This window comes from Lycium ferocissimum, chromosome 5, assembly GCF_029784015.1.
Source record: "Lycium ferocissimum isolate CSIRO_LF1 chromosome 5, AGI_CSIRO_Lferr_CH_V1, whole genome shotgun sequence".
NCBI lineage: Eukaryota > Viridiplantae > Streptophyta > Magnoliopsida > Solanales > Solanaceae > Lycium > Lycium ferocissimum.
In genome coordinates this window covers 9,238,874-9,260,239 of record NC_081346.1, presented here as the reverse complement: position 1 = coordinate 9,260,239, position 21,366 = coordinate 9,238,874, and the positions used below count along the sequence as shown (strand labels likewise).

At 35.7% G+C, this 21,366-nt stretch overlaps 3 protein-coding genes across 3 annotated transcripts; 1 reads left to right on the top strand and 2 right to left on the bottom strand.

The window, feature by feature from the left end:
- Positions 1-2,190: 2,190 nt before the first annotated feature.
- On the top strand, positions 2,191-3,970 carry LOC132055867 (uncharacterized). Its single transcript, XM_059447871.1, has 3 exons — positions 2,191-2,443; positions 2,568-2,634; positions 2,839-3,970. The coding sequence occupies exons 1-3, from the start codon at positions 2,366-2,368 to the stop codon at positions 3,720-3,722; spliced, it is 1,029 nt and encodes a 342-aa protein (XP_059303854.1). The 5' UTR covers positions 2,191-2,365; the 3' UTR covers positions 3,723-3,970.
- An 8,091-nt stretch (positions 3,971-12,061) lies between these two features.
- On the bottom strand, positions 12,062-14,730 carry LOC132055866 (formin-like protein 4). Its single transcript, XM_059447870.1, has 2 exons — positions 13,554-14,730; positions 12,062-13,458 (listed from the first exon to the last, which is right to left on the bottom strand). The coding sequence occupies exons 1-2, from the start codon at positions 14,456-14,458 to the stop codon at positions 12,204-12,206; spliced, it is 2,160 nt and encodes a 719-aa protein (XP_059303853.1). The 5' UTR covers positions 14,459-14,730; the 3' UTR covers positions 12,062-12,203.
- Positions 14,731-18,512: 3,782 nt separating this feature from the next.
- On the bottom strand, positions 18,513-21,022 carry LOC132055868 (two-component response regulator ARR5). The gene is made up of 5 exons (XM_059447872.1): positions 20,593-21,022; positions 20,364-20,440; positions 19,935-20,012; positions 19,761-19,831; positions 18,513-19,099 (listed from the first exon to the last, which is right to left on the bottom strand). Exons 1-5 carry the CDS (start codon positions 20,687-20,689, stop codon positions 18,817-18,819), a joined length of 606 nt encoding a protein of 201 aa, XP_059303855.1. The 5' UTR covers positions 20,690-21,022; the 3' UTR covers positions 18,513-18,816.
- Positions 21,023-21,366: the final 344 nt, after the last annotated feature.

The following is a 21,366-nucleotide window of genomic DNA, read 5'->3' as shown; positions in this document are numbered from 1 at the left end:
TAGACCAATAAATTACAAATACGAAATGACTAAAGAAAAGACACTTTCTTATTCTCATTCAATAATGGTAGGTCTTTGTCCATCAATAATTCATACTTTCAATTCAGATAACCTTTTCAACCTCAGATACTGATTAAGTACGATAATGTTGTGGCCTTTGGGGACAAACAATGCCTTAACAATATTTATGTTCAACCGGTAGTTGAGAGTCTATGTACATATTTCTTTTTGCACGTTTCCCTTTATCATTAATGTCAATATTTACAAATACATACGTTAAGTGTCCGCCAACAAATTCATTTTCACGTTTTTGGATGATAAAGACCAAAAAAGAAAAGGTTTTTGGATGATAAGACGTACAGGTAGATTGTGGAGATCATCTTTAATGTTCTCTACGAAATTGGTAATAAAAGAACACTCACGCAAGATAAAGGCAGAAACCAGCAGAGAAAGTAAGAATATGATATTTAGAAGAGTAATTTATTTACTCAATAAGTTTTATTTAAACAATGTCATTCTTGGAAAACCGAAAGAGTAAAATGTGGAGTTTCTTGTTTTAGCATATATATAATCTATATTATACTATCTTAATCAAGCTTATCTTGATATATAATGTTACGATTAAAGTGTTTGACATCATGCCAAAAGCTATAGCTGATAATAAAGTGTAATTTTATTAACCAGACCCATCATACAAGCGTCATGTTTGACAATTATTCCGGTCCGGGCTCTCTCAGTTCCGCTACCGAGCCTTACCATATGCAGGATGTTGATTTCCCAACATATGCTAGTTTCTCATATTTTTATTATTGTTTATTTTAAATTTAATATTTGTATTAACCAAAACGAGTTTCATTCTCAAAAGCTAGGGTTTGCCTTTTAAGGGTTCATGTTCTATTGCTTCTGATGCTAGTTTTTGACAATTAACATCAATAATTTGCAATCAATTGGTAAAATATAATACTTGTACACGAAAAAATCTTTCATTGCTCGGGCGAAACCAAAACAAGCAGACAAATTATTTTTTTAAAAACATGGTCTAGTCTTATCCTTTGATTAAGTCATATGGTCTAACTTGTCTATCTTCGCATTTAAATTCATTAGATCTAGTAGAGGGTACTCCAAAGTAATATATTAACACCATTTTGTTCATTCTCTCTCATTATCTGATTTTGCTATATAGAGAAGATAAGCACCGTATTAACTATTAACCATAAAAAAATAGTAAACAAGAAGAATAATGAAATAGTCAACTTTTGGGGTTCACCTTTATCATTATCGTTACTAATTTTCCTTCCGTGGGGGCTCTTCTCCATTACTCCTGACTACTGAAACATATTCCAATGACAACACAACTCATCATCATTTTCTATAGACTATAGTAATCATTCAATAATAGAGAAAATAATCACTTAACATAACGAAATAGAGAAAATAATCACTAAACATAACTAAATAGGAAGAGTGTCGAGTACAAATTTTGTGTCAACCAAAAATGTCACATTTTCACTTTTATATTTCTATCCGGTGCACCTTCGCGTGTGTGATTCATGCGTTCACGGTGCCTATACGGATTACCCATCACGATTGCGACTATGAGCCTCACGGTCACGAAAATCAATTGCGCTCAATCAACAGCTTGTTTTATCAATTTACAATTGAAAAGTCTATCGGAAACAGCCTCCCTATCACTACAAAGGTAAAGGGTAAGGTCTGCGTACATTCTACTCTCCCCAGACTAAGATCTGCGCACATTCTACTCTTCCCAGACCCCGCTTGTGGTAAACTGGTAATACACTGAGTATGTCAAGGCTATTCTAACCGTAACAAATAGAGTATTATTTTTCTCACTTTTTAATTTTAATGTGAATTCTATCAATAAATATTTACCATTTACCAAAATGTAAACTTCAAGTTTTGATGCTTGAGACGCAAGTTATTTTACCCTAGCTAAAGATCCCCAAGTAATCTCACCCACAAAAAATGGACCTACCCATTCCAGAAATTCTCCAAACGACATCGTGGCTATTTGCGTGCCGCAGGTAAGTATTACCCCTACTTCATTTATCAACCCCTAATTCTATTCTTTTTTCAGCTTCATACTCACGGTACACGCGTAAATTCGAGTGACATTCAGGGGTAATTACGTAACAAGGACTTCAATATATAGCAACAAAATGCTAAACACATTTGGTTTCTCAGTCCAAAAAGATCCGAAGCACAAACAGAAGTTTCCGTTATCCCTTCTCTTAAACTCACCATTGGTTTTCTCTCTCCATATCTAATCTTCAAACCCATCACTTTCTCTCTCTAAATTCTTTGAGATATTCATCTCATCAATTTTAGGGTTTTTGATCCAGCAACAATGGTTTCCGATTCAATCCCCAACGGTTCGATCCCTGTTGCTTCCTCTAACCCGAAAGATTTTGCCAAGAAAAAAAGGGTAATTTGTTTTCTGTTTTAAGTTTCTATATATTCATTTGCGTTTCTATTAGTTTTTGTTTGAACTGTATTGTGGTTTTCATTATGATTGAGTTGTATTTCTGTGATTGGTTATATGAATTCAGGCTAACCGGTCGGCGAAGTTGAAGCAGTGCAAGCTTGATGCCCGACGCGAACAGTGGATTTCACAAGGTTCAATAACATCTCCTTTTTAACATTTACTCAATTTATTTGCATGTATATGAAATCTCCCTTTTGTTGAATTTTTTTTTTTCCCTTTTCAATTTTGCACTTTCTTTAATTTCAAGATTGATAAGTCTATGAGTGTATTTGATTGTTTATTTGAATTTCTTATGTGTATGTTTCTTAAATCTTGGTGATTGGGGTTTTGTATAGTGAAGAAAAATGGCTTGAAGGAGGAACAAAAGACCGGAGGAACTCATGGTTCAGTGAAGGACGTTGCAAAAGAGAGGGAACGATTGATTGAAAAGTTGCAGATAAAGCCAAGAGGTGAAGAGGACAATGAAGGATCCTTAAACCACTACAGTGATTTTGATTCACCTACAAGCCACACCAGTAGTGTTTTGGGAGGAAATGATTCTGGGACTAATTTTACGGGGAGCAGTAGTAGCAGCAGTAGTACAAGCAGCAGCAATGGTGATTGTTGTTCAGGGAGTATGAGTGAGGAAGATGACGATGACTGCTTGGATGATTGGGAGGCTGTTGCTGATGCTCTCGCTGCGACTGATAAAAAACAGGAGCAGCATATTCCCAGCTTGGATTCACATTGTGAGAGGGATGAGAATGTGCCACATATGAGTTCTAGGCAAGAGGTTTTGGATAGATCAAAGCAGGAGAGTAATGACAAAGGATTGACACCTAGGCCTCCTCTGAGTTACCGGGCATGGAGGCCCGATGATACATTCCGTCCATCAGGTCTGCCAAATTTGTCGAAGCAGTATAGTTTCCCAATGAAATCGGAGCGGCATTGTAGGGGAGGAGGCTCTGTATGGGGATGTAAGAGTTTATCCTTATCCACGCCCACGTCATGCCCTATATGCTGTGAAGATTTGGATTGTACAGACACTAGTTTTCTCCCTTGTTCGTGCGGATTCAGGCTTTGCCTCTTTTGTCACAAGAGGATTCTTGAGGAGGATGGGCGTTGTCCAGGGTGCAGGAAGCAGTATAATCAGGATGCAGTTGAGCGAGAGACAACCATTGATGGAGGCAGCCTGACGATTCGATTGGCTCGTTCCTGTAGCATGATATCAAGGTCTTAGAAAGATTCTGTTTCCATGAATGTGTATGTTGGGTCCTTTTCTGTCTCTGCATGACATGTGAGTGTTCTAGTTCTTAGCAGACTGTAAGTCAAGATTATCCATAGCTATAGATGTTGATATGGGAACGTGATTTTGAAAGCACGGGGTAATATTCTGGTTCTCTTGTGTTTTTTTGCATTATAGGTGTGGTGCTTGTGCTGATGTAGAACACTCATTATGTGAATAAATAAGGTGGTATTGAAGTTAAAGACATCGAGTTTGTAACTTTATCAACCTCCTATCTGATTAATATGAATAACTAATGAGAAAGCAATTTGAAATTACGATAGTTCCTTAAGAAATGCTTAAACTTTTGGCAAATAAAGAATGAGAAAGCTTTCTGCTGCCAGTACTCCAACCTTCCCTTGTGCTCTAGAGTCTATGAATACCTTTTCAGAAATGCTTAAACTTTTGAGAATTACAAATATAGAATTGTTTGCCATCGATTAAATAACAAAAATGGATGAATCAATTTTACCATCACAAAAAGGATATAAGCCATTCTTAGCAAAAATCAAATTTATTGCATTTATAATTAATCAACAACAACAACAACATACCCAGTGTAGTCCCACATAGTGGTGTCTAGGGAGGGTAAGATGTACGCAGACCTTACCTCTACCTTTTTAGGGACATTTATAATTAATCAAGAAAACATAAAAAAATGGGATAAATATTAAGAGAAGTTATAGGGTTCTTTGTCGTGGCAGTTATCCACCAAAAAACCAAACTGAGGATTATAGAGGAGTTGTGGAGGGAGGTATTTTCAGTTGTTGTTCTTTTCCTTTTCGTTTTTGCGCTCTTTGTTTCTAAACTTGCTTTCTCTAAAGCAGTTGAAGCCCTTAGTTTCAGACTTTAACTGTATACCTTTCTTCTTTTCTTCCCTCATCATAATTTTAGTACTTCCTGAAGTATTATAAAAATCTGTAAATGTATCCCACAAGCTTATGTCATTCCAATTGAGAGGAAATTGAATTCTTAATTTGAATTATTTTTTTATCTTAAAGAGTGTCGGAGATGCATTGTGCAGGTGTAAGTAGAATTTATGTGTTGGGCTGAACAGAGATATTGTATATCCTTCTCCTAATCTCCTTAGCGGTATCTGAGCAACAAAAGTTATAATTTTTTGGTTTGGTGCAGTCCTGGATGGATGTGGAACTTTCTTGAGTCAAAGAGGGATAATTAGGACTTAGAATGTGTATAAGCTTTTTACCTGATAAAAAAATAGAAAGTGCAAAAGCTTTTGAGAATTTGTGTTGATCAGGGGTGTAGACGTTTCTCTCCCGAGTGCTCACTAGTACATCGTTGGTTCATATATAGTATACTTTTTTTTTTTTTGGTTGAAACTGAGGTTCATATATAGTATACTGCTGACTTAAGACTGTCTGTATCTATAGATTGCTGCTTGTTTTATTTGTCTATGAACTTTGAATCCAGTTTAAAAGGCCTTCAAGGTAATTAACCACAGAACATGCAGCATGTCTTATCTCTCTTATTATATGGCTTCCTAAAATAGCCCCGTCTATCTGAAATAAGGTGTACATGTATCAGTTAAATCATTGGGACAGAGTTTCTATAATGCGAGTATGAAGCTATTAGGAATCATCAGAATGGGTTACAACATCATTAAATGAAATGTTTTGAATGCTTGCCCATCTATAGATGTGACACAAAACTAAAAACCAACTTTTCCACTGCTATAAAGGAATAGGAGAATGTTTGAAGTAGCAGAAAACTCCTAGTACCAATTAGAGAAATGTTGTGTGCATTTGGGGTCGTATTTGAAAAAAGTTCACCCTCCTATCCAGTGAATATGAATAATTGATGAGAAACCAACTGGAAATTGGCAAGGTTTCTTACTTGCAGTTTTCAGGCTTGACTACCTAATGAACATGAATCAAATGTATATATCTGTTGGTTCTCAGATGAGGCTCTTGAACAGGTCTGTACCCTTCACTTCATTTAGAAGTGACATCCAAAGCTGTCCTTAGCATATTTTGGGCACTTGGGCGCTTATAGTTAGGTAACTATGAGTTGATCACATCTTGCCTTAATTGTATTAGTTTAGGGTTCTCTTGGGAAATCTTAAACATCTTTTGTGCTTTTGGGAGAAATCTTATAAGTTGAGGTTCTTTAAGTGGAGCTGTCTTAATTATTAATTCATCATCTCATATGTGTTCAGTTCTAATGTTGCTAACCTCTCCGTCTTCCTCATTTGGTGTGCATTTGGCTGACTGACGGTTCTATAATAATATTGCACATTCAATTTCAACAAGGGTTGTGGGCTTCCGGATCACTATGTCTCTTCTCCATGTGCTTCTAAATTTACCCATCGCAAGTCAAGTAGAAGGATTCTAGTGATTGTTTCACTGGGCGCTGTTTTCCTCGTATGATCATGCACGGATTGGGTTTGCTTTTGCTACAGGAGACCTTCTGATGACGTATGTCTGGTCAAATTTGGATGAATCAATTTTACCATCACAAAAAGGATATAAGCCATTCTTAGCAAAAATCAAATTTATTGCATTTATAATTAATCAAGAAAGCATAAAAAAATGGGATAAATATTAAGAGAAGTTATAGGGTTCTTTGTCATAGCAGTTATCCACGAAAAAACCAAACTGAGGATTATAGAGGGGGTGTGGGGGGAGGTATTTTCAGTTTTTGTTCTTTTTCTTTTTGTTTTTGCGCTCTTTGTTTCTAAACTTGCTTTCTCTAAAGCAGTTGAAGCCTTTAGTTTCAGACTTTAACTGTAGACCTCTCTTCTTTTCTTCCCTTATCTTAATTCTAGTACTTCCTGAAGTATTATAAAAATTTGTAAATGTATCCCACAAGCTTACGTCATTTCAATTGAGAGGAAATGGAATCCTTAATTTGAATTATTTGTATATCTTAGAGTGTCAGAGATGCAATGTACAGGTGTAAGTAGAATGTTTGTGTTGGGCTTAACAGAGATATTGCATATCCTTCTCCTAATCTCCTTAGCGGTATCTGAGCAACAAAAGTTATAATTTTTTGGTTGGGTGCAGTCCTGGATGGATGTGGAACTTTCTTGAGTCAGAGAGGGATAATTAGGACTTCGAATATGCAAAAGCTTTTTACCTGATTAAAAAAAAATGCATAAAAGCTTTGGAGAATTTGTGTTGATCAGGGGTGTAGACGTTTCTCTCCCGAGTGCGAGTGCTTACTAGTACATCGATGGTTCATATATAGTATACTGCTGACTTAGACTGTCTGTATCTGTAGATTGCTGCTTATTTTATTTGTCTATGAACTTTTAATCCAGTTTAAAAGGCCTTTAAGGTAATTAACCACAGCGATCTTTTGAGTGCTTGCCATCTATAGATGTGACACAAAACAAAACTAAAAACCAACTTTTCCACTGCTATATAGGATTAGGAGAATGTTTGAAGTAGCAGAAAACTCTCGCACAAATTAGAGAAATGTTGTGTGCATTTGGAGATACATCGTATTGGAAAAAAAAAATTACTTGCAGTTTTCAGTCTTGACTACCTAATGAACATGAATCAGATGTATATGTCTGTTGGTTCTCAGATGAGGCTCTTGAACAGGTCTGTTGCCTTCACTCTTCTCTTCAATTAATTTAGAGTGACATCCAAAGTTATCTTTTGCACATTTTGGGCGCTTACAGTTAGGTAACTATTGGTTGATAATTTAGGGTTTTTCTTGGGAAATCCTAGACATCTTTTGTGCTTTTGGGAGAAATCTTGTAAGTTGAGGTTCTTTAAGTGGAGCTGTCTTAATTATTAATTCATTTCATATGTGTTCAGTTCTAATGTTGCTAACCTCTTCGTCTTCCTCATTTGGTGTGGATTTGGCTGACTGGCGTTCTATAATAATATTGCACATTCAATTTCTATAAGGGTTGTGGGCTCCCGGAGCACTATGTCTCTTCTCCACGTGCTTCTAAATTTACCCATCACAAGTCAAGTAGAAGGGTTCTAGTGATTATTTCACTGGGCGCTGTTTTCCCCGTAAGATCATGTACGAATTGGGTTTGCTTTTGCTACATGAGACCTTCTGATGACGTATGTCTGGTCAAATTTGGCTTTCTTAGGAGGGTGTGGAGATCGAGGATCAGGATAGAAGGCTAGTGATAGGACTAGTATTATTCTCCTTACCAGTAGGATAAGTATTATTTTCGTCATTCTACTTAGTATTCTCCGTTTTGCCCTATAGTTTCTTGTCCTTGACTTTCTGCTACTATCTGTTGTTCCTTGTACTTCGAGTATTTTATTTATCTATTCCTTTTTCCAGGTTGTTTATCATGGTCTTTGATTTTGCACTATTTCATTTTCATACTTCTTGGAATTGCTTGTCCTTGTTTGACCTTTTTTGCCATGCTTTCTCTTGAGTTGAGGGTCTTTCGGAAACAGCCTCCCTACATTGTAGGGGTAAGGTCTGCATATACTTTATCCTCCCCAAACCGCACAATAGTATGTTGTTGTTGTTGTAGTTATGTGAGATTGTTGGAGCGAAGATACAAAGTAAGAAAGTCAATCTTGTCGAATAAGCTTTTCTTTATATCATTCATCTTAACATTCACATTTTTGCCTATAGTCATTTGCTGGATGAGTTGTTTACTCCCATAGCACCTTTTAAACACTCCATTTTAACCATTCTATTTTAGCTCAACGTGTTACATCATTAATTATCATGTCATCTATGCAAGATTGGATCTAACTATCTTAATGTTGTATCTCATAGTTCTAAATATTCTTTAGGTTAACAAATTCAAGGAATTGCCAAATCTAGCCCGAAAGAATAAATTGCCAGCTGATTTCTTAATATTAGCCTTTGGACTTGCTATACATGCTTCTTGCGTTTTTCATTCTCCATAGTTCATTTTCTCTCCACTACGGAAAGATTAATCTTTATCTCTGTGTGACATTGTTTTGGGATAAGCTTAAATGGAACAACATGGTTAGTGAGGATTCATATAGTCGAACCCAACTTGCTTGGGATTGAGGCGTAGTATTTGTTATATGAAAAACTTTCTGGCAGAAATAAGTTGTTCTTGTTTGCCCTTTCGGACATGCTATCAGAAGCATTTTGTACTCCTATACATATTTTTTTTGAGAGAAAAATCACTCTATATAATAGTTTTCCTGTCATTCTTGGTTTGGTAGTATTTTGTAGTATGGAGAATCATTCTTAACAGCGTAGAAGTTATTGATTAAAAAGGTCATCCTTGGATCTGCCCTAAAGGAAAACTATGTTTCTTTTCTGAATCTGTACTCTTTTCCTCTACGTCTGTTATCACATCTCTGTATGCGTTATAAGTCTATCAAACTGCCTCAGCATGTGGATATTCCTTGAGAACTATCTGTTTAGTCGCTACGTAATCCTGGCATTTCATACTTCTGAAGCTAGAATTGTAAATAATGATGAATAGTTTATGGATTACTATGCTACTTCTATCCTTCTGCCCTGAATAATTGTCATCCATACCTGCATTTTTCAGCTGGATCAAAGATTTAAGAGTGCAGAGTAAGTAATATTCAAGGTCTAACAGTAGATATAAGATTCACTTTCTTTGAAAAAGTTTATTTTAATAGAGAAGTGAAAGGGATGGTTAGTACGAAACAAAAGTTGACATTGAAAAAGAGGACTATTTTGGAGGAAAGCAATAAAGATTTATTTGGGTTAGATTGATTTAAAGCTTTCTTTCTGCCCTTTCAAGAGACCCAAAGTCGGCTATCCGAAAAAATTGTTAGCTAGACTTTTTCTGTGGTTAACTTAATGGACTATGATTCCCTGATAACTGGCAGGTGAGTTTATTGTAGTTACCTTTTCTCATCACATGCTTCTATGTTTTTTGACTTATACCTGTCTACATCCACTTCAGAGACCTCGGTCCAACAGTATAGAGAGGTATTCAAGTATTTAACAACTACAACTATTTGCAGACTCCTTACGGGAGTCAACACTTAAAATCTGTTATTGTGCAGCACTAACACTGTATCTTCTTAACTCCCTCCCTCCCGTTTGAACTTCAACCGGCATAAATTAAGACACCTCACTTTAATTTGGTGTTTCTCGTTGAGCTTAGAATCTGGAAGAAGCAGTCATTAGTTAAGTAGCCCGAGCCCCTACCTTTTCGGGTCAAGGTCTGATGAATTTGATCACTTTGGATTCCTCTTATCATATTACTGACTTTATTCCTGAAACAGTATACTCTCAGGGGTTGTTTCATTCACAGACTAGTTATTCAAAATATTTTAATACAGGAATGTTATGCGATGAATAATTCAAGGACTACTATGAAGAGGTTGCAGTACCAAATCAAGAATTAACTAATCGTAGTATTGCTAATACATGTATTTCTATATAAGTTATCCGTTAACTTGTATTAATTCTAGGGGCAACGTGATCTGGAAGCATCTAAAAAATATCTGAACTTTGCTTCCTTCTGACCTCATCCCATAGTTGGCCTTTCTGTTATCTAGTTCGTGAACAGGGTTAATGGTTGAGAGCTGACTTTAGTCCTTTAAGCTGTATGTAGCATAATTCATGTTGCTTTTAGTGTTTTCCGTACTCTACCAAAGCTGGACACAGTTTTTATTTGAAGCTTTTCATTTACTGTCTAGTAACTGTATGTTGATGGGTTCTTACAGTAGTTAGAGCAACTACAGCAGTATTCGAATTGTTTACGTTCCACGGAGTGCGAGATCATTGTTGCAACAATTAAATGTCCCTCCTCTTGCTGTTGCTATTTGAAGGAGGACATGCTTTGCATGATTTTGGCTGCTTCTGCTTTCTTCAGGAATATGCAGATCCTCTGGCAGATGCGTAAGCTTGAATGGACGGTTCTGGTTTTTTTGGTCGATTTCATCATTTTCTGTTCTTGTATTCATGAAAGGCTCGGAAAATATGACTTGTAAAGAAACGTGAGCTTGCAAAACCCGTTGATAGCGTCTTTACCATCAAGATGTTACGGGACTTTTAACAATTCATAACAGTTTCTGGGCGCTTCAGGATATTTAAAGGTCTCATCAGAGGCAACTACAGAATCTAACAACATATTGATATATGATAACAAAAAGTGACATGTAAATTAGAAGGGACGGAAGAAAGTTTATTTCTCCTTCTTTAAGATGGCATCTATTTTAAAAAAAGAGGTCGAAATTGCTTTTTGAAAAGAGAAAAAACAGATTTCTTTTCAACCTAAAAAGTTGATTTTTTTTTTTTCCTCTAATGATGTTTGTTGAGGAAAACCAGAGAAAAGCAGAAAAAGATTGAAAAAACTTTTCTAGCACTTTCTGAAAACAAACTAGGAGCCATTGTTGGCCTCCCGATGATGGTGAAATACGAGATGGGGGAGCTTTTTTCTTAGGCAAAAAAAAAAAAAAAAAAAAAATGTATTAAGTGGGAATTGATCCCTATTATAACTTAACCTTCAATCAAGTGCATCATTTAGCCTTTTTATGGAGCGAATTCATTCTCTGTGCCTGCACTTTCAAGTGTGTTGAACGATTGGTAAAACATTATTGGCGTTGATGTTGTGTCTCGTATTCTCTGTGCCCCAGCGTTGATGAATCGGGAATAATGCGATGTGATAACAGATATGCATCTATTTTCGTAATTAGCTCTGATTTTTAGTAGTAGTTTGTCCGAGATATGTTAACATAGTCGAGTTATAATGAAAAAGTTGTGCATACATGAAGCCTCTCTCTTACTGAAAATATTTTGAGTCTTTTTGAACTGACAACCTGCTTCGGCTGAGCTAGGTCATTAAGATAGTATATGGTTGCTTGTAAGATTTCCCTGGCCAAAGATTTTACGTACAAGTCGGTGTATATGATATGAATCATAACCCTATGGCTATGAGGATCAGCTACCCGTTTATCAGACAACTAACTTAAGCAAATGCTGAGGAAAACTATGTAGTATGAGACTATGAGAGTAGGCTGATAATTGAAGAATCTGCAGTATGCCTCCATGGAAAGTTTTGTGCTAGGGAAAGTGTAAACCATTTTCAGGTTCTTGCAGTCCAAATTTTCTAATGCATTTTTCAAATCACTTGCAGTCCCAATTTTCTAATGTATTTTTCAAATGATTTCTTCCTGGTGATCTGATGTAGCATCCATACTGTCCTTTTATGTTCCAATCATAATTCATATGACTTTTGATGATGTCTGAAATTCTAGTCTTCTTCAGTGTCCCTGAAGCTCTAGAGCCATTCCTCAAGTTGAGAAGAATCATTTTAGGGAACATTGCTCTTTACCTGATCCTAATACCTAGACAACGTGGTATAAAGTGCCTCTACCAGCCTGAAGTAAGATAGTTTATTCTCTTTCTGGGAAGGAGGGGGGTGAACCCGTATATCAATGTGATATTTCAAATATGAAGAATGTAAAGATTAGTACTTTCGACTATCTACTCTACTTAAACTGATGTTCTAAGAGTAATGAAGTTCCATCAGAACTCATTCTCAGATTCACTACTTACAATTTCTGGTGTAAAGTATGTTCTCAAGTTATGGAACCTCACAGGAGTTCTTGGTGTTGATGATCGGGGTGGTGATGACTCTATGCTTGATGCATTCTTCTTCTGTACTTTCTTTGTGATATCAAAACACACTTTATCAACCATGTCCAGAAAGTCCTTCACAATGGCAAACAACTGAAGTGGCTGAGTGCATTTGTCCTTCGAAGATCCTGCTTGGTAATACTCTGTCGTTCTCTTCACAAGGTCCATGACTCTTGTTTGTTCTTCTTTGATCACCTTGAGTTCCTCTTCGCATTCCTCTAGAAACACTTTCGTCTCTTTTACAAATCGATCTCTTTCAGCATTTCCACAGCACATTAAGAGCTGCTGAACATCATTTACTCGCATTGTAATAGTGGAACATGTGTTGATGAAACTATCATAGTCTATGAAAGCTGCTTTCTTTACATTAGAGAATTCGGAACTCAATCCTTGCAATACTGGCAAACCTAGTGTTAGGTGCTCTGTATCTTTTTCTAGTTTTTCTGCCTTGCTACCTTTATTGATTAGGCAACGCTTACCTTCTGAACGGATGACTTGTTCAACTACAAAATGAAGCAGAGTTGTTTTTCCATCGTTGCTTTTTACATATGATATTTTTTGCAAGGCACTAAGGTTGAATCCCTGAGCATTTCCTCTAGCTGTTCCTGCATTCATTCGATTGCCAGCCTTAAGAATCGCTTCCAGAAGTCGTAAGAAAATTCTACTTGTTCTCAATTCCTTGCAACTTAGCTCAATTGTTTGCAAATTCTCTTTGAGGTTTAGAATTTCTGGATCATAGCTTGATCTGAAAAGCATCGCATTGAAACGCCTAAAAGCAGAAGGAACAGCTTTCAGCATTTGGTAGAGGAAAGACTCAGCGTCAGCAAGTTTACTTGGGTTACCATCAAATTGGAGGATTTTTAATGTTTCTTCTTCAGTTGGGCAAATCTTGGTTAGTTTTTCAAGAGTATCAACGCTGAGTCCTTGACCCTCCAACAGGGCATCAAGTATTTCTTTACGAGAGATTGAAAGAGACTTTAGCACAATTGCTGTGTTCTGTGACTTCCTAGGATCGAGAATAAAGATCTGAGCTGGTCGAGCCAACTTAGAAGTGCCTGAGCTTGTGATCGCGCCATTTCCTTCAGGGATTTTCTGGGATTTGACATCGTATCCAAAGAGAACTTCCATAAGGTCATCTTCAAATCTGAAATGTGCATACAAATGCAATTTATTAGTTGAACTGGAAATAGGCATTAACTACACTGAAGGAACGTAATTTACATGCCAAGGTGGACTTACCGGAATGATCCATTGTTGATTTCATCCCAAACCATAGAATGATCAGCATTAGCAATGACTTTATCCCAGTGCAGTGGCCTTAATTTGACTTGAATTTCACCATTATCTTTTGACTTTTCTTCATTTCGAGCTTCTGCTTTCTCTTGGCTGCTCCCTTTCCCTCTTGGTGCAATAGGTGGCTTTAACAATGAACTCAAACCGCTACCCTTTGGTGGGGGTGGAGGTGAAGGTTTTGATTTTGCTGCATTAGGTGGTGTTGGTGCTTTAGAAATCCTTTTCATTGGAAGGGGAGGAGGCGGAGGCGGTGGAGATGGTGGAGGTATTGGTGGCTGAGGCGGATTTTGACTCAAGAGAATTGCTTGTTGAGACGGTGTTTCCGATGGAGGAGTGATTTCCTTATGTTGAAACTGTAATGAGGCTGATGGAAATTGAGGATATGTCTGTTGTGAGTTAATTGTTTGTTGTGATGCAGTAACTACCTCTTTCTTCTCATAACTACCTACATTGCTAATACAATTTTGCAGTAAAGGAATTTCTTGAATATGATCGCTTGAAACTGGATTCTCTCCTCCGCTATCCATTCTCTTCTCTTCCTCCTCCTCATCAATATAATTCACCCAAATCTTGGAAAAACAACTTCCTAGCTGTCTATCTTCAAATCTTCTCAAATATATAACATCTAGTCCATTTTCATCAACTACCAGCCCTTTTAAAGCTCCACGTTGCTGGACTTCTTGATGAGGCACAGAACCAGAACCCTCTCGACGAAAACTTGAATTTTTCAACTTGGTTTTCTTCCGTTGACGATTTACATAGTACCTGTAGAAGAAATAAAAGAGTATGCTAGAAACTATCGAAGTAGTTAGAACTGAAGCTATAACAGCCTTCAAAACAACCTCATTCATTTCAGCCAAAAAGTGAGTAGATGTTTTCACTAATTAGTTAAAAGAACTAAGCACCAAGGATCAAAGCTACTGTTGCAGAGTTTGACAGAGGAAAAAAGTAGAAAAGAACTGTTGGAATGAATTCTTGGCTGGACCATGCTCTGATCAAAGAGAAAGAAAGATTTTCTTTTTGTTTTGTATTTTACAATGACATATTCATTTTGTTCTAAGCTTTGGCTGCTTGACAGTTTCAAAGTAGGTTGTTGCTGTTAGTTGGCTGTCTTAAAATCTTGCAAGTCTTTTTGTAGAAATGACTTTATTGTTGTTATCTGGATGTCGGGGTGTCAAATCGGCGGGTTGAGATGAATTTGGGGATGTAAAATGGGCTGAGCAATAAATGAGTGAGTCATTGACCCGGCCAAATGTTACTTAGATTGAAATGAGCTGGATCAAAATGGGCTAAATAATCGGTCATAACTCAACTCATGCAACTCTTAACCAAGTTTTAATTTCTTTGTTTACTTATTATGGCGTTATATGACATGTCAAAAAAGTCTTTTTAAAATCATTTTGACAAGGTTTCCCATGAATTATATATCTGCTCAGTTGTTAGAGAGGTTGAATTGGATAAGTCAAAATGGGTTGAATTAATAAATAAGCAGGTTATTAACCCGCTCATATTTGAGCAGATTAGACATGTTTTATAGGCTAATATTGCCACCCCTATTTGAACGTAGTCTAAAAATCCAGAAAACCTGGATGTTTAGTTCAAGTTTGGGCAAATTGAAAATTTTGTGTTTGTAGTCAGACGGTCGGTGTAACGTTTGCTCAGTCCTATCTTCTTTTATTGTAAAGGACATCTGTGTCAAGGTGGTATTTCTGTAGCTACAAAATGTAGAAAAAAATAGTAGATGATGGATGATGTGCCTTTGCATATTTTTATTGGAAAGTGTCGTTTTCTTCTTTGTTTTATCCAATTAGTTGTCATCATTGTACAATTATGACATCAATCGGATTTCAAATTGAGAACTATTGTTAGAGATTTCATCAAAGAGGGAAGTCCAATTTAGAGGTGATTTGCCAGCAGGCAGTGACAATAAAGTCTTTGACCTTTTTATATGTAAATTGTAAAGTATTTCTTTTGTCAATTCTTGGGCAATTTAAGTTTTACCCTTTCCTGTAGACGAACAATGATTTCTAACTACTTTTTCTAGGCGTTTCTTTAATTTGAAGATAGAACATGGTAGAACGAGTGCATGAAAGTTGGCATGACCAAGCCATATTTTTAGACACTAGTCAATTTCAAATTCTGGACCACTCCCAAAAGGACCTAAATATTCTTCCAGCAAATATTCTACCAGCATTGCAGATGAAAGAGGAAAGTTACATTACTGTTCACCAAAGAGCCAATTTGTATTAATAAATAAAATTGAATGTATTTTCAAAATATTTCAAACCAGCTTCAAATATCCAAAGTTATAACAGGCTAAATGTCAAACAATGATATGTTATTATCAATGGAAGATGAATCTTCCTTTTTGTTTCGGGTTGAAAAGAAAAAATATGAATACCGACTTCGGTATAGAATTTAAAGTATGACATTATATGTTTTGTTCGATTGTTTTTCTTAGAATTGAAACTATTATGATAGCATGTCAGACAATGTTATTCAAGAAATCTCCGGTTTGAAGCCAATATATAGATACATAGTTTAGCCTAAACTAGAAAAACATAACTAGGACAAGCAAATAAAAAGATCATATACGTTAGTTACTAAATATTCTATATGCGAAGTAGAAAAATAAATGCAAGGTCTATGATACAAGAAAATAAATCAATTTCGATTTACCTCTCCTATCTTCTCTTCATCCCAGTACTCATGGCTTACACTATCCAATGATACAGAGAAAAGATAACTTTTTAAAAAAAATCAAAGTACTGAGAGGTACTTTTTGTTTAATTAGTGATAATTGTACTATATTATCGAGCAATGTAAGAATTTAACACATAGGACCACATTGTATTAAAAAAATTAATGTTATTGCGAGCTGTGACCTCATTTAACACCTAAACTATAATTTAGACCAGTAGGTGTGCAGCTCGTCGTTTAGCGGAACAACGCTAAATCCTTATATTCTGGTTATTAATTTTTTATTTTTGTTTACTTTTATTGCCCCAGTTTTTAAAATATTATATCAAGGACTGCCAGTTTTTATAATTTTTTTGTCCATTGCATATTTAATAATCTATAGCAAAACTTTGTTTTCTTTTAGGGACTGAATAGCAACTCAGATACTTCCTCCATAGCTAGAACTACTTTGATAATTGCGAAGAATTAAATGCTTAACCATAATATTGTACTTAGTAGAGAAGTGATTAAAACTAATGATTTGAAATGGGAAAAAAAAAAAGTTAAAATAATTGCTGTAATTAAGGATGTGAAATTGAACTTGAAGTAATATAACACAGTACTTCCGCTACAATATAAACATGAAAAAAGTATATTAATTACATCAATGTTTAAGAGAACTCTATCATTTAAGTAATAATGTCAAATACTTGTGGAATATAGCAAGGTAGGAAGGCCAAAGCCAAACGTAGTATAAGCAAATGACTTGGTCAAGCGCATATGTTCTTGGAAATTCTGTGTACGTGGCTAGAAAAGTATATCCAATTTCAACAAACTCAATACCCCCAATTAACCAGGCTTAATTCAACGAAATTCTCTATTCATAAAATTTAATTAGTGTTAAGACTTGACCCAACATTAATGTTTAATAATTCATAATCAACGAAAATATACTTAAGATATAATTATATTCGTCCTAAGAAAAAGAACTTCTAAGGTAGCAAAGTTAGTAATTTGGAATAACAACTGTATCTTAAGATCCAACAGCATATAGTTTAGGGATGTTTACACTCTATGCAAATTAGGGCAAAGTAATTACCCGATTAGACCATGTATTTTTTTACCCGATCTAGCCACAAAGTTGGATCGGCGGCAGCGATGGAGACGGAGGAAGTGACGAGATAATTGGGTACGGTGAGGTAATTGGGTACGGTGAGGAGGAGCGATGGAAGCAAAGGTGAAGGACATGTGATTGCTGACGGTGAGGAGAGCAACACCGGCAGGGCGGGATCGAACTAGGTGGATGAGGGTGTCGCTGTTATGAACAATGGTGGTATAAACACCTTTTATACACTTTCATACGATGTAGAAATGTGTATAAACACTTCTTATACATTATGTATAAACCCCTCTTATGTATAAACACCTCTTGTATAAGTTTGTATAATATTATATACTAGAGAAAAAGTGTGTATAAACACTTCTTATACATTATTATACACTTTTATACAAGGTTGATACATTATCTACAATAAGTGTATTAAATTATATATTGTTGTATAATATTGTATACCGTGACTACGTGGATGTAATTTCTTATGCTGATTTGTACATTATTAAAATTTCCCCTATAATTTTTCCCGCAAATCTTTTCACCTGCTTGATGATTGTCAAATTACTTAACCCTTCTCAAAAGTGCTTCTCTTTGTGTTTTTCTTATTATAGTACTTTCTTTTTTACTTGTAAAAAGCTCATCTCACACCATCTAACGCAGATTCTATCTTCGACATTTTGCCTATTAATGAAATGACAGTCCACTTGAATCGTTAAGATGACAATTAAATAATTAAAAGTGTGCTTTTTCTTACAATTTAAATTTTAATGAAGTTGAAATCGATACTTCCAACGTACTAGTACTACTAGTATTTTTGTGTAATTTTTCCTAATTTAAAACCTCCACGTACAACCTACAAGAAGCTTCTATTATAGACCTTTTGCCTATAAGAAAGCCAGTCAACGCAAATGGCAAACTGGAAAGAGAAAGTTAAAGTACCTTTTATAGTAGTAAAATAATTCCTACCGTATTACATTGGAGATCCGGAAAATGAGACGAAACAATGAGAATTCGATTCAAACATACTGTGTGAAAATATCCACCGGCCTAAACGTAACCAAACAAACAATTGCCCCTAAGAAAACAACACACACAACTTGACAGCTACAAGATTTGGTTGCTAAGAAAGCAACAATGTCATAGCGTTATAAAATGTCAATATCCCCGGTTTGTTACAAAAGAAACAAAAAATAACAAGAAAATCATTTGGATTTCCAACCTATTTCTACAGAGCTCAATTTTTCGTTTTCATAAAGGGTCCAAAATTGAGAGCTAAACATGTACAACTGTGAGGGTATACACAAAAAAGGAAGTTCACGGGGTGCCAAAAGATGATTTATCGAAGGAATCGTAACAACAACAACTAGCTCAATTAGACAGCAAAAAATATTGTATCCATCATATCTCTATCCTGAGTTATCCAATCTTGGATAGCTTTAAGAGAGGTTGTTGAGATTCTGATGATACTGAAGATTCTGGTGATGATTCAATGTCATGGGCTGCAGTTAAAGTAGATGGCATTGATTGTGTCGATGAATCGTCTTGAAATTTTCTCTTTCTTGAACACACTTCTTTGATCTTCTTCTCTGTTTCTTTGTCGCCATCCCCCTCGCCTCTCAGTATGAAGTCTCGGAGACGTTTAACGTCGGACAACTTAACAGGCTTCAGGAGAAATTCTTCAGCTCCTTCCTCCAAGCATCTAATAAGGAAAAATCTACTCAATTAAATGGGGTCCAACTTATCAATTTGAGATTCAGAATTACAGCAAAGGCATGATGCTATCTTCAAATTCAACAACCATGAGAAAAATAAGGAAACCAACTGTTTTCTTCAAGCTAAAAGAGCACTAGATTTTTAAATTTTACCATATCAAAGAAGATATAACATGATCAACAGGCAAATACATACTACACTACTTATGAAGCAAAACATGGTTCCTCCTGGAGTTAGATAAGTCACTTGAACTGCTAGAAATGCTTGCTCTGCAAGTACTTTTCCTAAATTCGATTCAATCAATAGTACCCAATTCTAGAGGGTTTATTAAGACAGACCACAATAGTTCCAAATTCTCCAAGAGGCAGATATAGATTTAGGAATTATAGTTAATGGGATTAGTATGAGTCTGATGCAAAAACGCAAGGGTAAAAAATTCTACATATGTACTTATCGATCAAGCAGAAAGCAGTGAGTTTTATTTGAACCCATTGAACCTGCTTTAGATCTGTCTATGGCAAAAGGATTTTACAATGTATTGGAGTGTAACATATTGGTTATACCTATCTGATGCAGCATGTACATAGAGTGTAATAAAAAAACCAATACAAATGAACAAAAGAATTGATGTTCAAAAGAGGATATACCTATCAATACGAGCTAAAATCTTCTCGGATGACATAATGACAACGGGGATCTTGCTCAATGCCGATGATTCCTGCTCAAAAAGAAGGAAGGTGTCATGCAATGATCTCATGAAGCAACAAAAAATAGGACCAAAGACAAGATATGGAACAAAAACAATCACATCCTCAACAAACCTTGATTTTTTTGAGAAGTTCATATCCAGTCATCCCAGGCATAGAATAGTCTGTAAGTATCAGATTTACCTTCAACCCCTGAACCAAAAACATCCCAAATTTCTTTCAACATAGCATCACTAAAGTACAACCCCAATAAAAATAAATATCCCCCCACCCTAATGTTTCCCGCAAATTGGATCACCGCAAAACAAAAGGAGTTTATGGCTAATCAATAACTTTGAATAGGCAAGTAGTTTCAAGATTGTGATGCATATTTCATCTCGGACAATAAATAGAAACCACAATCTGCCTAACCTTCAGTGAGAATGAAATAGAATCAAACTCTATCTAAACTTTTTCAGCAACTTAAAAGTTTCTGAAAATGTGAACAGCTAGCTCTTTTAAGGTATCATTCAAAAAAAAAAAAAAAATAGAGTACCAACTTACATCTATCCCCATAGAACTCTTCTCTCCATCCAACCCCAAATATTGCAAAGCCCTGGTTCCACTCTCCACTGCTGTAACTGCAAACGCAAATACCCCATTACAAGACATTTCAATAAAAATCTAGTTACCATCTAAAAAAGAAATTTTCGGGCTGGGGAAAACAAAAACAGACGCTATAACTGTAAAAAAAAAAATTAAAAAGTAAAAAAAAAAAAAAAAAAACAACAACCTTTACAACAAGAAATCTTCAGCAATCTCTCTATAACCTTCCTATCCACATGGCTATCATCAACAGCAAGAACATGCAACTCTTGTGCCATTTCCATCACTTGTATTACACAATACAAAAAAGGATCTCTGTTTCAAAATGTGCTCGGCCACCAAGAAAATAGAAAGCCAACTAAAGGGAAGAATATATATATATAAGGGAATAAAGGATGGTTCTATTTGGTGGGTTGTGTCATGTGGAGGAGTAGATATAAAAAGGCAAGAAATCTACTTTAGGGGAAGCTAAAAGACTGAAGAAGAGATACTGAAAAATCTTAGCAAATCTATATCGCATTATCCCACTTGTCCCCCTATGTATCTGACGCTATTATTAAATTGTTCCTGCTTGCTTACTGTTTTTCTTGAGAGTTGGGATTTGCTTTTAGTCTAAGGTAACAGACAAAACATACTGTTTAATGTTTACCTTCTCTCTCTTTCTATTGTAACGTATCTCATTATACAAATTCCTGGTACCCAATGTTGGCACTAGTGTCGTGCTTGTTAGTGGGGCCAGGTGCCATCAACACTGTTTGTGGTCATTAACTTTGACCGCTGTGTGGTCACTTCCTTTGACCGTATCTTTTTAAAAAAAAAAAAATTAGCAGGAGAGAATATTTTTTGAAGAAAATCGGAGAGTCATTTTCTAGAAAGATTAAAGAATGTATTATTTTCTTACTTTATGATTTCCCATAGTAATTTCTTTTTAGCTTTAGTGTTTTTTGGATTTCAATGTGAG

What these genes read in the sequence shown, in the direction of transcription:
- LOC132055867 (XM_059447871.1), top strand. Translation starts at nt 2,366, where the DNA reads ATGGTTTCCGATTCAATCCCCAACGGTTCGATCCCTGTTGCTTCCTCT. An exon ending in ATTTTGCCAAGAAAAAAAGG is followed by an intron (nt 2,444 to 2,567) that starts GTAATTTGTTTT and finishes ATATGAATTCAG; the next exon opens with GCTAACCGGTCGGCGAAGTT. An exon ending in CGAACAGTGGATTTCACAAG is followed by an intron (nt 2,635 to 2,838) that starts GTTCAATAACAT and finishes GGTTTTGTATAG; the next exon opens with TGAAGAAAAATGGCTTGAAG.
- LOC132055866 (XM_059447870.1), bottom strand. Translation starts at nt 14,458, where the DNA reads ATGAATGAGGTTGTTTTGAAGGCTGTTATAGCTTCAGTTCTAACTACT. An exon ending in ATCAACAATGGATCATTCCG is followed by an intron (nt 13,459 to 13,553) that starts GTAAGTCCACCT and finishes TGCACATTTCAG; the next exon opens with ATTTGAAGATGACCTTATGG.
- LOC132055868 (XM_059447872.1), bottom strand. Translation starts at nt 20,689, where the DNA reads ATGGAAATGGCACAAGAGTTGCATGTTCTTGCTGTTGATGATAGCCAT. An exon ending in AGAGTTCTATGGGGATAGAT is followed by an intron (nt 20,013 to 20,363) that starts GTAAGTTGGTAC and finishes TTTTTGGTTCAG; the next exon opens with GGGTTGAAGGTAAATCTGAT. An exon ending in AACTTCTCAAAAAAATCAAG is followed by an intron (nt 19,832 to 19,934) that starts GTTTGTTGAGGA and finishes CTTTTTGAGCAG; the next exon opens with GAATCATCGGCATTGAGCAA.